General features: G+C 38.7%; 1 protein-coding gene across 9 annotated transcripts in view; it reads right to left on the bottom strand.

Annotated features, from left to right (window-relative positions):
• LOC103792497 (protein phosphatase 1 regulatory subunit 14B-like) overlaps positions 1-17,446 on the bottom strand; it is a 71,062-nt gene extending 53,616 nt beyond the window's left edge. For 7 of the 9 annotated variants that reach the window (XR_008481263.2, XR_008481264.2, XR_008481256.2 and 4 more), the window contains exons 1-3: positions 17,228-17,446; positions 16,436-16,481; positions 2,539-2,622 (exon numbers count right to left, since the gene is read on the bottom strand). Coding sequence is in view for 1 of the 9 variants with exons in the window: in XM_035303923.3 (XP_035159814.2) it covers positions 14,852-15,490; positions 16,436-16,481; positions 17,228-17,241 (699 nt within the window). In the remaining 8 variants the exon portion in view is untranslated. Of the gene's footprint in view, positions 1-2,538; positions 2,623-13,361; positions 15,491-16,435; positions 16,482-17,227 lie in introns of those variants that run through there. The other 2 variants (XM_035303923.3, XR_004744423.3) reach the window with 2 other exon arrangements.
• Positions 17,447-18,054: the final 608 nt, after the last annotated feature.

Below are 18,054 nucleotides of genomic sequence, written 5' to 3'. Positions count from 1 at the left end.
TTGGGTAATTTATTAAGAAAAGAGGTTTAATTCGTTCACGGTTCTACAGGTTTTGCAGGAAGCATGGTGCTGGCATCTCCTCAACTTCTGGGGAAGCCTCAGAAAACTCACAATTATGGCAAAAAACAAAGAGAGAGCAGGCAGGCCATGTGGCCAAAGCAGGAGCATGAGAGAGGAAGTCATACATGTGGTGGGCCAAGGGAAAGGGGGGTGCCTGCCACACTCTTTCAAATGACCAGATCTCACTATCACAAAGATAGCACCAAGCCATGAGGGATACACCCCATGATTCAAACACCTCCCGCCAGGCCCCACCTCCAACACTGGGGATTATAATTCAACAGGAGATTTGGCAGGGACAAATACGTAAACTATATCAGTTACATAAAAATAAGAAGATTCACAATCAAAATTTTATTCACTAATACATGTAATCCTCTAGGAGAAACATTAGGTCCAAACAACAGATATTGACAAAACTCTCTGATTGCAATGGCAGAGGCTAAACTAGGATATTTAATGATTTGCTGAATCAGAAAACCATAGATACATATAGCTTCTGGCACAGTGAAATCAAGGGCTCAGACAATATCACAAGGGATGTCTGTCTCTCTATTTCATGATTGTTACTCTACTTAGCTACAATCTACACACAGGGTATCATCATGTGATAGTCAAGATGGCTACCAGCAAATCAACCACCCCTTTCCAGCTTAAAATCTCCAGTTCATTATTTCCAGAAACAGAATTTCCCTCTCTAAGTCCACATGGAATACTCTGATCAATTCTATGGAATAGTCTGCTTGGCCCTTACCCATTGTCGGTCAACTCAAGGTTAGGAGTGCAGTTCTCCAGATTACCAAGTCTATCATGACACCAACTGCGATGAGTCTACCAAAGTGCAAAGTCAGAAGGAACAGTTCCTACAAGACTGACCTCATTTTGGACAGCAGCCACAAGTTTGGGGGTCCCCAGGGTAACCCTCACTTTAGACCATCTGACTACAAATTTGGTAGATCCGATGATCGATCACCCTCAGGTTCAATAATTTGTTACAACACCTCACACTACTCTGGAAAGGATTACACTTACGATTACATTCTTATAGTAAAAGGATACAAGTAAGAACCAACCAACAGAAAAGATGCACAGGGTGAAGTCTGGGAGGGATCCTGATGTGAAGCTTCCGTCATCCTTAGAGGTGCATTACCCCAGCAGCACTAACATAGGACAAAACCCAAACTTCTGAGTCCTAAGTTTTTATTGGGGTTTCATGATATAGGCCTGATTGACTAAATAATCATCCACAAAGTTTAATTTAATTCCAGCCCTCCACACTCTCTAGATGTCAGTCTGACATCACATGGTCTGAAAGGCCTACAGAAGTCACCTGTATGGATGAACATACATCACCAGTTATGGTCCAAGGTGTGCACCATGAATACCAAAGACAATCTAAGCAGGAAATGCAAAGGATCAGAAGTTTCCTCTCAGGAACTGGAATCAAAGGCTGAGGCCAAATTCTTTACTACGCAGCCCTACTTGTGTATCCCTAAAAGAATAAATCATTAAGGCTTCATTAATCAAATAATCTGATTGGCCAAACTGGATCGTGTTTATATCTCAATGGTGAAAATACAAGGTGCTAAAGAGGAAGTTCCCGGAAGGTACCGTAAGAAGAAAGCTAGAACAATATGCATAAATGACAGATACAACCTGCAGCCACAGTTGTCCACAATTGGTCATAAATATTACCTCATTACCTAATGATATTCATACTTTAAAAAATAATGGGAGTCTCAGGGGAAGTAGAAAAATTTATTCTAAACATCACAGGACTAGAAACTAAAGAGAAATCCTTCTAAGTAAAACATTAAACATGCATAAAAGAAAGCTATTTGAAGAGTATGGTTTCAATACATGGGTGGTTGTTTTTTAAGACAGTCTCCCTCTGTCACCTATGGAATGTAGTGGTACAGTCTCAGCTCACTACAACCTCTGCCTCCCAGGTTCAAGCAGTTCTCCTGCCTCAGCCTCCCGAGTACCTGGGATTAAAGGCACCCGCCACCATGCCTAGCTAACTTTTGCTTTTTTAGTAGAGATGAGGTTTTACCATGTTGGCCAGGCTGATCTCAAACTCCTGATCACAAGTGACCACCCACCTCAGCCTCCCAAAGTGCTGGGATTACAGGTGTGAGCCAATGCACTCAACCCATGTTTCCTTGTAGCATAAACTTTATATCAGGAATACACTTTTTCTTTTCTTCTTTGTTTTCAACCATAATGCCTAAAAAATACAACTGTTTTTGTCAAAGAAAAACATCATTATAAGCCTCAGTTTTCTTATTTGCAAAATGAGGCTATTTATTTACCATATAGGATTTTTAAGAAGATTAAAGGAAATGTTTGCTAAGTACCAGTAACGACGTCTAACATCTGATAGCGTCAAACTGATACTTGTTGCTGCTGCTGCTGCTCCAAATGAAACGCCACGATTCATATATAGGAAGCAAGACACCAAATCAGAATGCTCGTTACCTAGGAGAAGCGTAACTCAGAAGAATCATTTCTTAGTGCTTCAGAATGACATCACTGCTAGTCCATAACAGAAAGAGACTTCACCTGGGAAACAAATGTTCTGACATCAGCCACTTTTCTACCACCTTTCATGCTGAGCAATCATGGTTAAGACATTTTACCTCTGTGGACCTCAACTATTTCATTTGTAAGGTGCAAATAATTACAGTACTTTCTTTACTATCTTACAAGATTCTTCATGTGAAGTGTTGAGAAAACATTATGTGAAAAGAGTACCATTATTAGTTTGATGACTATCTTTTACTTTGTCCCTACAAAGAAAAGTTACCCAATTAAGTAAAATATGTAAATCTCATTGCTTGCGTAATTATATTGCGATAAAAGTTATTCTCTTTACAACTCCCCAAACATAAACAATACCTTGCATGTATAGATAGATAGCTGTAAGCTTGTATATTCAGCCGAATCAATAGCAGAACTAATCAATGCCATTAGTTTCAACTGGAATATTAACACTAGCACAGTATGGCAGAATTATGAACACCGTTTTACAAACACCCAAGGTCCAAGTTCCCTGGGACAAGGAACAAGTTTTGTTATACTAAGGATTACATGATTTAAACAGTCACTTTTACCCTGAAAGTCTTAAAAAAAGAATGTCTAATTCATGACCAAAGAATAATCTAGTCCCTGAGAAAAGCTTCCTCATTAATAATAGCATCTTCCCTTTTCCAGCTGCAAATGTCAAAGGGCTATGCTGATGTAATTTTCCACATGGCCTAAGAGTCATAGTACTTCAATGACATTGCTTCAAAGCCAGACTCCCAGCCTGGACATTTTCAAGCATCTTTGACTCCTCCATCCCCTCAAGCCCTCCCATTCAATCAGTTGTCAAGTCTCTTGAATTTTGTCTTAAACTATCCATCACACGTATTTCTTTATGTCTATTTGCTCTGCCACCATCACAGTCTAAGTCATCAGCATTGGCCAAAACTCCATTGTCTCCTCCAGTTTCTTCTCCCTTCAATCCAGTCTAAAAGTTCATACCCATAGATCTCCCTAAGTACTATTTACATCCTGCCACATCCTTACCCAAGAGTCTTATAATCCAGGCAATTCTTTGATTCCACAGGAGAAGATTTTAAAAACCATTGATACCTAAGCTGTACCTGAAGAGGTTCTGATTTAATTCATCTGTGCTGGAGCTCAGTCACTAATTTTTCTTTAAAAGCTCCTCAGGTGCTTCTAATGTGCAGCCAGTGACAAATCTCTGTTGCCTATCACATCAGGCTAGAATTCCCGTAGCAGACCCTGCCAGAGCTCTGCTCAGATTCCTTCCCATCTCCCCTTTGACCTTTCTGTGTGTCCATCCCCTGGCATCATTGTGTTTTGCTTCTAATGGCCCACGGTACCTGATACTTTCTTCTGAGCTACTTTATCCCTGGAAGTTTACCAGGCCTTGGAATAGCCCTTAGTTAATACCTAAAGTGGAAGTGTGAATACCTGGCTCCCTTGCCTGGGTCTGCATATACTCTGAGGTGTAATTTATACTTGAGAACTCCCTGGCATGATCAGGCTGAGACTAAGACTTTGCCTAAACATACACACACCCTTGCTTGGCTTCCTCCCCTTCCCTCCATTCTTTTATAAATCTCTTCTGGAAGCACTTACTTAAGAAATCACTTGCTCAAATACTCATCACAGGATCTGCTTATGAAGAATCCAAGCTAACGTAGCACCTTTATTAAAACAGTGCATGGTCCCACCAAGTTTTCTACAATTACCCATCAACCACCGGAAGAACTAGTTTCCTCATGACCTGTGCTTATTTCACACTACTCTTTTAGCCTATTTCACCCAACCCCAGGTGCCTCTTCCCTGCCTCTGAGACCGTCCATCCTTCCCACCTTTCAAAAACAAGCTCTAGATATCCCTCTACCCCATGCATAGGTCAAGGGCATGCCCATGTTACATCCTGAAGAATCATGGATTGCACTGGTAATTCATCCTACATAAAACTTACTGACAACTCTAGCACATATAATGCTGTCTCCTCTAACTTCTTCCATATTTCATGTCAAATCCACGCTCGTTCATTATTTCATTCAACCAGTATTTGTGTGACTACCATGTACCAGGAACTATGTTCATCCTGGGGAATTAAATGATAAGGGAGGATATTTCTGCCCCCATGGAGCTTATAGTCAAGTTAAGTGTACAGGCTTTAGCAAATAATCATTCAAATATATACTAATTTATAACAATGAAAAACTAAGGAGAGGCATATGGTGTTATGAAATAACATAAGAGTTGTAAATGTCCTTATCTAGGACTTCTCTGAATAAATAATGAAGAAATGGTGACCTAAAATTATACGCCTGTTCTCTCTGTTAGGGATTTTCCTTGGATCTTCCCCTGCCAAAACTGCATACAAATTATGTGTGACTGTGTATTATTCTTTCAATAGATTACCAAGGGTCTATGAGCCCAAATTTCATACAATACCAATCTTGTAGATAAACAATGCCTTGTTTATTAACTGTCTCCTCTATGTGCCTTGTTTGTGGGTCCCTGTTTACGGAAATGTTAGCATTTTTCTTTCTTTCTTTTTTTTAACTCTGTAGTTCAAAATGTTAGCATTTTTCTTTTGTATCTGATATCATTTAGCATAATTCAGACACACGCTTATCATTTAACAAATATTTGTTTTCCTCCCTGTTCTCAGCCCCTTGCCAAAGAACTCAGACTCTCAAAAACAAATAGAAAACTGTCTTTATTTTCTTACTGAATTAGAGCCCATTTTGAGTAGCTCTGTGGATGGGGTGAAAATGATTATCTTGCTTTTGTTTGGGTACTGGGAAAGTACCGGGAAAACAAGAGCAACAAAATAGGATTTGTATGTTAAAACTTGCTTCTGTTAGACTAGTGCCAAACAATTGTCACACATTGCTTCTCGGTTCTTTCTCTTCAGGGAATTAACACTTTATTCTAAGAACTCCCTGCTGCTTTCCCCAATCCCCAAACTCTAACTACTCTAAAAAGACCTTATCAGGTAAAACCAGAAAACATTCATTTCTTACACAAAAAGATGAAAGCTCATTACTTAATCAATTATATTGATCAGTTTTTTAGAAAAACAAAATGGAAATTAAAATTTCATTTCTAATGCCATATGTGTATACACTAAAAAATAGGCATTTATAGATGCTAGAAATATGCTTTTGATATGTATATTAATAAATGTATTTATGGTGTTACATATAGAAAATGATATATGTAAGTTATAATTTCTTATTCACATTAATATGCAAACAGAAATTAATAAATAAGATTATAACAGATTCCTATATATGCCTAAAGCACTGTTAAAAATGTAACAGTTTCAACAACTTGAACCTGAATCTCAGTGATGGTGTGAAATATGCAAAACATAGAAGCCACAGAAAAATATTAAAACAATGGAATATAATAATTAATTGAATAATCAAAGGACGAACAAGTCTTTAAGTTTATTGCATACACCCATCAAAGATCTAAAGAAAGAAAAATATTTCTATAATTCCATATTCTCATTTTATGCTTTTCTTAAATATCAAGCCCACTAAGTTTCAAAGACAGGCTGTTAATGAAATATCCTGAACGAATGATACTATACACAAACATCAATATTTAGATAGATTGCTACTCTGGAATGGTCCAGGAACCAAATGCCAGATTTATTTTTTTTCCCCATAGGTTACCAAACCTTGTTCCCCAGTCCCCCTGCTTAGCACTTCCATCACAGGTGTGCAACAAAGGGAAAGAAAGTTAGATGTAAAAAGATTGGCACTTAATAACAACACAGGAATAAAGGCTGATCGAGTAGGCTGAAATCCAAAGTTCATTCTCAAAGCAAGATTTGATTTATAGTTTTTTACTGGTTAGTTTCCCTTTCTTGTTAGCATATGTGATTGAATGTATGCTAAGTACTTACATGTTAGAAACCAAGCCTCAAAGATAACTCCAAGAAGAGAGTATGAAATACAGAATTACCTTCCCACTCAGGAAATGATGACAAGGAATGAGGGAGTCCATACTAATATTGCCATCTATTGATTCTACTTTGGGGGGGCCTTTTGGCCTAAATCAGGTGGTTCTTAACATTTTTATACTCCCAGAAGCATCATACTCTTATGGAAATACGGGATTCTCCATGTTTACCCTACCCCCTTTTCTGCTGTTTCAATTGAAGTAAATGAAAGATGATTTTACTGTAATGCTGGCTTTGATTGAGCTCTCATTTTTAAAATTAAAATTTAATCTTAAACATCAGTATTTTAATTATTAATGGCAAACTATCTGCTACACAGTTCATGAGTGACGAAGATTGATCAATATGTTGATAGTCCGAAGGAGACAGTTGCTGGCCTTAAACAATTAATAACTAACTTCCCTGTTCTAAGCAAAAGACTATAAGTATCTTGTATGATATCACAGAAGTGATAGAATATGTAGCCATTTCATCCCCTATTTGAGAACTCTTTTCTCTGGAGCTCTTCTAATACATGTGACAACAGGTATTAAAACATTATCATAATTTTTCTTTCCTCCATGCTGACAGTTTTAGTCATGGTGAGGGAAGTGAAGTTGATAGTAATCACAGTAGAAGGGAGACAGGCTTATGAATAAGAGGAAGGAAGTTTCATGTATGTATTGTATAAGCAATATGATTGTGGATGTCTGCTACAAAACCATGTCTAGAGGTCAGAAAAATGGCAGTTTGGCTGTGCCTCAAGAAAGTTCACTGGGCTGTCACTGACCAGGAAAGTTTCACTGAAGTCACTGAAACACTTAGGGACAGGCCCTAAGTGTTTACTTCACTCCGTTGTCAGCCCAGTGCTTGCGTTGTTCAAACAGGATCTACACTTGGGTGGCTTTCACTATGCAAATGAAACTACCCAAGAATTTTTTATTAACAATAAATTTTTAATTGGCATATTAATCCCCACTCCCTACCCCTACTCACAAGCCAAGGCACTCCTCCAGTGACTACCATTAAGCCTTTCGTAGAATTCCAAACTTGGAGAGATTTCTAAAAGAGAGAAGGATTGAACGCCATGTGGGATTTAGCCAGAGCTGTCACAGCTCTGGTTGTTACCCCTCATAATCCATCCTGCTGAATCAAAAAGCAAACTGTGAACAAACAGCTTAGGCAGTTTGTTTGAAGATACACTCCTGTCTTTCTAGGAGGGATTAAATCATGGCGACATTTTGTTTGAAAAATTATTATCCACATGAAAATTTTTAAATTCATGTGGCATCTATTTGAGTCAAAATGTTTCATAACTTCTCATCTCTGGATCACAGTGACAGTAATGCTATAGTTTTTATACGGAAACAAGCCCTCTCCACAGTCGTTCACAACATTGTCAGATTTTTTGCATTTGCCGCAATAATACAGGAAATGTTGACTTTTAAACAATAAGGATTCAGACTCTGCTTTTAAAAAAGAATCACAGCAGTGTAATATGTGGAGAGAAGGGGATTATTTTTAGAATTTAATCCAAACACTGGGCTTCATGAAAGCTACGTTCATGCCCTGTTGCAACAGGGGAGAGAGATTAGGTGGCTGAGAGCTTGAATAAAAAGGGAAGAATAAAACCAGCCCTGTGATACAGTTCAGAAGTAAAGTGTTTTCCCATTGAATGGAGTGATGGTAAATGGATCTAAACCTGGGAACACAATATCTCTTTATACACTTAAGCATTCTGCCTCCTTTGTATCATGAAATACTGAATTTCTCATACTCAAAGTACTTTTGGCATTCAAGTAATTCTTTCATCAAGATGATGATGGGAGGGAGGTAATTCAACAAACACTAAATGGTCACTCCATGTCAAGTACTATAGTTGGTCTTGGATTAACAGGATTAATAAAAATGTTGCCCCATCTTCTTTTCGTTTTTTCCATACCTGTCTGCAACAGCCCCTGTCTTTTTGAGCTCTCTATCTAGTAAGGCAGACAGAAGGTAAACAGTACATTGCTAAGCTCTATGATAAAGACCACATAGAAGAAGGATAATCATTAGGTAGAACAAATAAGCTGAACTCCATAGCATGCAGGGGGGAAAATTTTCATTCGTTCCCCTCACAGATCCCTTATAACCAATCTGGAGACTTATTTTTCTCTTGCCTTTTGAAGGAAATACTAGGTGTGGGAAGGTCCCAGAATGTTCTTAACCATTCTTTAAGTAATTCGTAGTGCCACGAATAATCTAGCTCAGTAATTAAAACGTCCTGTAAGATGTATTCATCAAAACACCAACTTCACTTGAAGTTAAAATGTCTTCCTTCTTCCAAAATGGTAGTGCTTTTAGGCAGGGAGACCTAGAGTGGAAAAGGAGAGGATATGACCTTTTCTTCCATTGGCCCAACTTGCAATTTCTTACCCATCCAACCCCATCTCCACACACAAAGCTGTTTACTTCACTTCATTGTCAGCCCAGTGCTTGCATTGTTCAAACAGGATTTACACTTCAGTTGCTTTCACTATGCAAATGAAACAACCCAAGAATTTTTTATTAACAATAAAGTTTTTCATTGGCATGTCCATGTTTTCATCTAGGACGGAGTCAGGGAAAGAGTGGAGAAGGAAGTATCAGGAAATGTCTTAACTTGATTGACGCTATTGGAACCCGAATATAACAGATTATTTCTCTCAGAAATGGTTTTAATTTATTTATCCCACAAATATTAATGGGATACCAATCACTTTCTAGGCACTGTTCTAAACACAGGAGGAATGTAATAAGAAACTCAAAGTTCCTGATTGCATGGAGTTTATAATCTAGTAAGGGCTATAAGCAAGTAAACTGTATATAGTATATACATACATACATATACATACATGTATATGTATGTATATATATATGTATGTATATATATACTATATACAGTTTATATAGTATATATATGTATATAATATATTACATATATATTATATTTAAAACATATTTTAAATATAATATGTTTTATATATGTGTATATATATATGTTAGACAGCAGCAAGTACTATGGAGAAAAATTAAACCAGATAAGAGAGATAAGAAGTGGGGAAAGGTAAGTGCTATTTTACTTAAGGTGGTCACGAAAGCTTTCTCTGATAAGGTGATGCTTGCATAGAAATCTGAACAAAATGGAAGGATCTGGCCAGGCAGATGTCATGGTACAGAGCATGCTGGCCTCAGGGAACAACAATGGCAAAGGCCCTGAGGTAGGCATATGCTTGGGACTTTGAAAGAATAGCAAGAAGACCAGTAGTACTTATTCTACTAGAGTAGAATAAGTAAAGGGAAGATTCTGGAAATGGGTCTACAGAAATAGAGGGAAGTTAGGTCATATAGAAGGTACTCAAAGGCTACTGGGCTTTTTTTCTGAGTTGAAAAAGAAGCTTCTGAAAGTTTTGAGCAAGGAAGTGGCATAATATATATTTGAAAAAGATCACTCTGGCTTCAAGGTGCAAGCATGGAACCAGGAGGACAATTAAGATGCTGCCACAAGAATTCAGGCAAGAGATGATGGTGGCTTAACCAATTAAAATAGATGACAAGGAAGGAGAATTGGACAGATCCTGGATCTATTATAAAGGATCTGATGATGGACCAATTACAGAGTATAAGAAAGAGAAAGAAGTCAAAGTTGACTCCAGAGTTTCTTGCCTGAGAAACTTAAATAAAGATGTTGCCATTTATTGAGATAGGAGAAAATGTGAGAGGATAAGATTTGATCTTAAAAAGAAACAAACACAAGGGTTTGGTTTTGTACATATTAAGTTTAGCTGCCTTTTTGACATCTAAAATGAATACAAAAGTACACTGTTTGATACAAAGTTGGAGTTCAGTTCAGAGACATTCAGCCTCATCAGCATATATTAATATATAGTATTTACAAACATAGAAAAGGCAATTGTGTGAATGGAGAAATGTCAGGCCAAAAATATGAAAAAGAATAGTTGATACTGCATTTAAAATATCTGCAGTTGTCAGGAAGAAATATAAGATAATCAATGAATCAAATATCACCTTTAAAGATTGTTTAATTAAAATATATAAACGTGAAAAGGATATACGTTTTATATCTGATTTTAATGTTAATCGTAAATCTTGGAAACTAAAATGTTAGTTGGTCACTTAAACAATTATCAAAAAAACTTTCCAACTAAAGAGAAAATGTTTTAAATAAATGCTTAAAATAAACCCTCAGAGTTGCTCATAGTTGAACCTTGAAATCAGTTTCTATTACTGTCATTAAAGATGTAATGTCACGGCCGGGCGCGGTGGCTCACGCCTATAATCCCAGCACTTTGGGAGGCCGAGGCAGGTGGATCACGAGGTCACGAAATCGAGACCATCCTGGTCAACAAAGTGAAACACCATCTCTACTAAAAATACAAAAATTAGCTGGGCATGGTGGCACGCGCCTGTAATCCCAGCTACTCGGGAGGCTGAGGCAGGAGAATTGCTTGAACCCAGGAGGCAGAGGTTGCGGTGAGCCGAGATCGCACCACTGTACTCCAGCCTGGGTAACAAGAGAGAAACTCCATCTCAAACAAAAAAAAAGATGTAATGTCACTAAGATATTTTATAAAGTTCCATATCACGTAATTCATTTTTATCATTGTGCTTAAAAAAGCATAATAATCTAATTATCTCTTGAGATATCAAATTAGGATTTTGCTTCTCTTGGTAGTGATAACACAGTATAAATATAGACAAATGTGAAATTAGAGATTTTACTCCTTTTGATATGTTCTAAGAGGATACCTTCAGATTCAACTGTCAAATAAAGCTCTATCATTCATGCTTTCATGTTGCATGATTACTGCCACTAGTATACCCCAAGTGGGACTAAGAATTAATATTGTCTATCAAACATCTCAAGTGTTCCTTGTTTTAAGAAAAATAAGAACTAGATTCTCACTGCTGGAAAAAAAAAGAGAAGAGAGAAAGAAAGAAAGAAAACTAAAATGAACACAGTGGTGTTGGATATTTGGTAGTAATTTTAGATATGGGTGTGAATTCATAGTTTTCAATGTATATAGATAGGTACAGAAATGTAGATAATACATATGATAGACAGAGAGAGAGAGAGAGATAGAGAGAGAGAGAGATAGAGAGAGAGATAGATGATAGAGAGATAGAGATAGATAGAGAGATAGAGAGATAGATAGATAGAGAGATAGAGAGACAGATAGATCTGTACACTGAGAAAGCATGAGAGCACTGATACCCTAATAGCAATGAACATAATTAGTATCCATATATAGGCTTCTAAATATCATTCTCCAGCAAATGAAAGCAGGGTATCTTAGAGAAATGGCTAGTTCTAGGATTTGTGCAGGAAAAATACAAGATGGCTCAAATACATATTGCTGGATAACAAAGTAAGAAAATGTTCAAACAATGATGGGGATGTGTCAAAAGGACCCAGACGGCAGTTCGAAGGGGCTCCTACTATTCAAACATATGACAACGTGAACGTCAAAAGAAATAATTACAGTAACAGATTATCATTAACTAAATAAAATTGAAAACATGAGTCTATATGAATATAAATGAATTAATAAATGAAAGGTTTGATGAATAACAAAATATTTATAGTCTCAACGTATGCAAAACAGTAATTACAAAAAAGATGAGAGAACTTTACAATGTTAAAGTCTAGTAGACAATACTTAACAAGCAATTAAACTGAAAAACATCAGAAATAGGATTATAAATTATGTATCACCTGATAGTGTAAAATGAGAAGTTAGACTAACTGGTATGCTATTTCTACCAAAGGCATATATCATTAAACTAAACATGAGGAAATATCAGACATACACAAATTGAAAGGCATATTTAAAATATTAACAGCTGGCATGTCATATTTAACACTCAATGAAAGTAAAGCACCAACTGTTGATTTTTGTTTTAACTCATACCTTTCAAGGAATTCCCAAAGAATGTTTATAGCTGACTTGGAATTTGTAACCTCAGCTCTCGGAGAGGATTTTTTTCTGAACGGTTATTGTCTAAAATGTGTTGTTGCTTTAGGGTCACAGCATGCTTGTGTATGTCTGTTACCATGTCACTGTGGTCTTACGCCGAGTGCCCTTAAGGGACTTGAATCTTTCCAATAGACCATGTTTGAGATAGTTGAGTCACTGTGCAGTGTAGCCCACACTTGAGGGGATGGATTTATGGGCACTGTGCACTGTCATTTTGCGCTGGGTCAAAGTAGGTTCTTGTTGTTTTCTCTGTGCTTGTTCCTACAGCCCCTTTTTCTTATGTTGCTCAATCTCCCTTTCCCTTCTTGGTACTTACACATCTCAGACCCTTTGGCCAAACCCTTGCCAATAATAGTATTTTGGTTCTCAGTTCTCATTGTTCCCTCTGGTCGAGGAGCCTTTAAATAAAAATGCACATAGCTATGGAGTGGGGTTTTGCTGGAAAAGGTGACCTTCCAATTTCTTGTCAACTTCTGGCTCCTCAAACCATAGGTTGGCAGTAAGGCAGGGAAGTTGATTTCCCATTTCCCACTGAGCAGATTGTGAACATTTCTATATGAATTTTCTATTTTTAATGTTACTTTGATTCTTTGTTTTAAAATAAAAATTCTAAATGTACACCAAAAAAATCGAACAAACAAAAAGAAAGTAAAGCACCAACTGAGTCTGTTCAAGATTGAGAGAGAATACTTCTCATTACATAATTTTTCAGTTCTTTTTACCACGTGCATTTATTTTCTATTCAAACTATATACATATTAAAATTTTTAAATAAATAATATATATTTCTTTTTGTAAGCAGCTCCATTTATTTGAGTAAATAGTTTGTAAATAAATTATTGGTAAACAATACAAAATTAAATACATTTTCAAAAGCTTGCCATTATATGCAGAATTCACAAACATAGTTTCTTTAAAAAATAAAATATGCTCAGAGCACCTCTGACATAAAATGCCTGACCCCCATCCTTGAACAAGGCCACCTGGAGATATCTTACGGTAGGTGGGTTTCTGTGGGAGGCAGCAGGGGCCTCCTGGAGTGAAGGGAGAGTTTCTACTCTCACCTATTACCCATCCCACATCCCATCTGAATTTGTATCCTTCTCCAAAGAGCTGGAAACTGAGAGGGCTAGAGCACATCACCAGGCCTAGCTCCAAGCACAGGGATCAGGATGCACGATTAGGGCCAGAAGCACCCAGAGTCCTCAACACAAGCCAGTGAGAGAAGCCAGAAATGCAATCACCACACTTCCAAACCAGCAATGTCGGCTCCTAAAGCAACTGTCTTGAGAGAATGTGAGGCTTTCTTGCCTTGACATTAACACTCAGTTTACATGCACTGGTCTGATATAACCCAGGCATGGAAGCTACCAGAATCTATTTCTAAGGAAGAAGACACTCGATCTGCTAAGTTCCTTTAGATCTGCTTTCCTGGAGAGAGAATAATACACTGTTTTGGGTTGAAAGCAGACAATTCATTGCTACACAGTGCTTCCTTTTTCCAATGCAAGATACCACTTAGATAGTGTGAGCATTTCTCTAGAAATCAAGTTAGTTCTTCAAATGAAGGGTTCATAAAACTTTAAAAGACCACAGATGAGGCAATAAGCACATGACCTGGCAAAGGTGAAATAATAGACATCTCATAAATTAAGCCCTTGACCAAGTTAACATTTCTGTTGTGTAGCACATTAAAATAACGGATTCACTGAATTCTTTCACTTTGGTGCATAAAGTGAATGTTGAAGTCAGCAGCACTCAATGAAGATTGCCTAGTGGCCTCTTGAAAACACATGTGCAATGACCTCCAGTTAAAGGACGACCACGGGTTTATTCCATCCATGGGAAATAAACTCACACCCACATTTTAACTTAGTTGTGTGTAGATATATACAAGTACAAGAAAGTTGACAGCTGAGTCAAATGTACGACTTAAGGAAAAAATATTACCAAAGTAGTTGTAAGAAAACTATCTTCCCTGTATCATAAGGCACTAAACATCTGAGTCCTTCCAGAAAATGCAGCCTGGCAAGACCCTTCCTTGAGTGTCCACCTGCTTAGATAATCCTTGGTCGGGCAAGGATTATCAAATTAAATATTACATTAACGAAAACCTTTAAAACCAAAAAAGAAACACTTTGAATAAACATCCAATAGACCCCCCCCACCTTCACACCAAAAAAAACTTTGTTCCTAAGGACACCTATTCTTTCACAAAAGTCTTCATGAAGTACAAATCCCAGGACCCTCTTCGTCTCCGGGAGAGTTCCACCCTGTTCCAGAATCATGCACTCTTCTTCTGTGGAGGGCTCAGTTTCCTCATGCCTCTTATCCGAGAAAGCAGCTCTTTGATAAATTCCTCTGTTGGTTTGTAGCAGTCTACAAGAGCTTCCTGTAACTTTGAAGCTCTCTCTTCATCACTGTCTGCATCAAGAAGATCATCAATGTCAGTTTCTACCTCTGGCACTTCTTCCTCCTCGCAGCCATAGAGCTGACCCAGCTGCTCCAGGATCCACTCCTCCAGCACCAGCTGCTTCCGAAGCTCTTTACGGTCGTATTTCACTGTCACTTTTCCCTGCTGGTGTCGCCGCCGCTGCTGCTGCTGAACCTGCCCGGCAGCGGCTGTCGTGGCCACCGGCGCCGAGTCCTCCCAGGAGGATCCCGAACCGCTGCTGGAGCCGGTGCTGCCTTCGGCGCAGCCCCGGGGGCTCTGGAAGAAAACCCGCGCGCCGCCGCCGGCCCCGCCGGCCGCCTCCCTGCTGCCAGTCACCACCGACAGGTCCCCGTGCGCCCGAACCCGACTGTGGCCCGGAGGAGGGGCGGGCGGAGCGCGCCCAGCGCCGCTATCACCTCCCGCCCCGCAGCCGCGTGCGAAGAGCTCCCCAGCACCTGCTTCGCCATATATTTCTGAAATATAAACAGTCTGACACAGAAATTTCATTTCTAGGCATATGTATACTCAAGAGAAGCACTTGAAAGTATGCACAATAAAACATATAGAAGGATGTTCATGGCAGCATTGTTAATAATAATAAAATATAGGAAATAAATATTTAACGATCTAAAAAATATGAACTATTCATTTAAAGAAATACTACACAGCAGTTAAAAAGCATGAGTTTCCTCTATTTCCACTGTTTTAGGTAGAATGACACGATATTTGTTGAATAAAAGAACCATACTGTAAATTAATATGCATAATGTGATCTTTTTATGTAAAATGAATAAACTATAAATATTCTAGGTCAACACACAACACAGAATGCATGTGAAAATCATGATAATAGTTTACCTCCTAGAAAGCAATGACCAGTGGAGGTATTTAGACTTATAGAGACTTTTTTTAAACTCAGATAATATAATGATGCATTACTTACCTGAAAAGAAAATAATTAAAGTAAGACCTGTCCTAAAGAGACTGATTTCAGGACTATCTGGACAATGAGAACTCTAGTATTTCTCTCTCAAGCTTACTTTTCCATCCAACTACCCTGAACTTCCAGGAGTTATATCCCTACTTCATGTTGTTTTGGGGGACATTCAACCCAATGCCCTTCTTATCCTAGAGATAAGTCCACAGCCCAATCTGGCCCATCAACATCTCTAACCATATGGCCACATTTTTTGTTTCAGGTATTATAAATACTCGATACAAGGCCCTCACTCTATCATGCCTATGGATGGGCAGAGCAGGGCCTATGAGCAGTGTCTCAGGTCTGATTGCCTTTCTGTAAGCCTCTCTGCTGAGTGCTCTGTTTTCTGAGACTGTGTCTAGTAACTGACATTCTAAGAAATCATGGGCCTGAGTCCTCCTTACAGAAACAGAAAGGGTCACCCTCGAAACTCAGATAGAGTAGGCTGGCCTTACCTTTAGATGTCCCACGTTTCTTTCTCCTCCTGGCTCTGCCCTGAGGCTGAGAACAAAAGAAAGACAATGAGAGGCTGGGACTCATTTATCTCACTCTCTATGAAGCTCATTCATTCATTCATTCACTCATTACACAAGCATAATGTGACTCCCTAATTAATGCTAATATGTTCCTGTTATCAATTATTAAAGGTGATCAAATATTTCTAAGTTTTCCTTCCCTGAAAAACTCAAAGAGGATTTTGTCTGTGAGAGTCACACTTGATGTGCTCAGTTAGCAGTCCTCAAGGAGGGCACAGACTCAGAGGGCAATAGTCACATCTGTGCTCCCTCATAGGAAGAGTGTCCCAGAGACAGAGCTCTGGCTCCAGACTCTGTTCAGAAACTCTCAGCATTGCTCCCCTGGTCAACCCAATATGAAGGAAGGCTTGACTGAATGAAGGTGACATGGGAATGTGACTCATGATCAAATTTCAGCAGAAATTGTTCTTCTTCAGAAAGACCACACTCTCTATGTAGTCCAATCAGGGACCACAGAATTACTGTGTTTGGAATTTTATCTGGAACTCTCCAGCACAGCCAGATAGGTAGTCTATGAGCTTCAGATGGAAACTTTAGTCCTCCTGAAGCCCTAAGTCTACCCAACCTCTTCCAAAGATGAAATTCTATCCTCTCTTCAGACTTCCCGTCTAAGCCCATCTCTCTGTACCAACCAGACTTACTTAGAAATGTGGGAATAGGATTGGGAAACCACAGGGAATCTCCCTTGGGTGTTCACCCATAGTTCCTTACCACTGGGATGCCATTATTTTTCCCAGCGGGTGACAAATAGAGAGTCAATAGCACGCAGAACAAGTACAGCATAAACAACCCCAACACAGTCAAGCAGATGAAGTCGGGGTCAATATCCAAGCAATGTGCCAAGCCAGAGCTGAACCCTGACTCAGTACAGCTGTTCAGAAAAAAGAGGATATTTCCATGAGGTGAAGAGCATGGCTGCCTGAAGCAAGTGAGCCCTGAGTTTGCCCAGGCTTAACTATAAGCCCAGGCCTGCATCATAGAGCATGGAAGTCACAAAGGGTTTCTAAGGGTGGAGGGAGCAATAAGAGGAGGGTGTGTCCACAGCCTTGACCTCACCAGCCTAGCTGACCCCACCCCTCCTGTGCCCTCAGGTCCCTCTGTCCTACCCTCCCACTCCATTTCCCAACTCTATCCTTTCTTCATGTCATATCTTTATTTTAGTGGAATTTTCTGTTTGCTCCAACTGTAAACCAAGTCCTGCTTTACTGTTTGGAGCCCGTAACTTCAACCCCACCAACACCACAGCCTTGAAAGCCTGAAATACTGCCTGTACCCAGGCACTGGCACTCTCAGGATCCCAAAGTCCTCCAATTCCTCTTATCTACAGAATGTTTTTGCCTTACATTAGCCCAGATGTGAAACTTAACGTGCCTTTATACTTACTTTGTTTTGTGAATGTCAACAGTAAATTTTTTATTTTAAAGTCAGCCTTAACTATTTCCAATCAGAGAGACTGACTCAAACGATTAAAACTAATATTATCAAAGAAAAGGAGCTCATTGTCCAATTTGGGTTTTTGAGAAAAGCAGGTTTTTATG

Source organism: Callithrix jacchus, chromosome 1, assembly GCF_049354715.1.
Source record: "Callithrix jacchus isolate 240 chromosome 1, calJac240_pri, whole genome shotgun sequence".
Classification (NCBI taxonomy): domain Eukaryota; kingdom Metazoa; phylum Chordata; class Mammalia; order Primates; family Cebidae; genus Callithrix; species Callithrix jacchus.
This window is presented reverse-complemented; position numbering and strand designations above follow the sequence as displayed.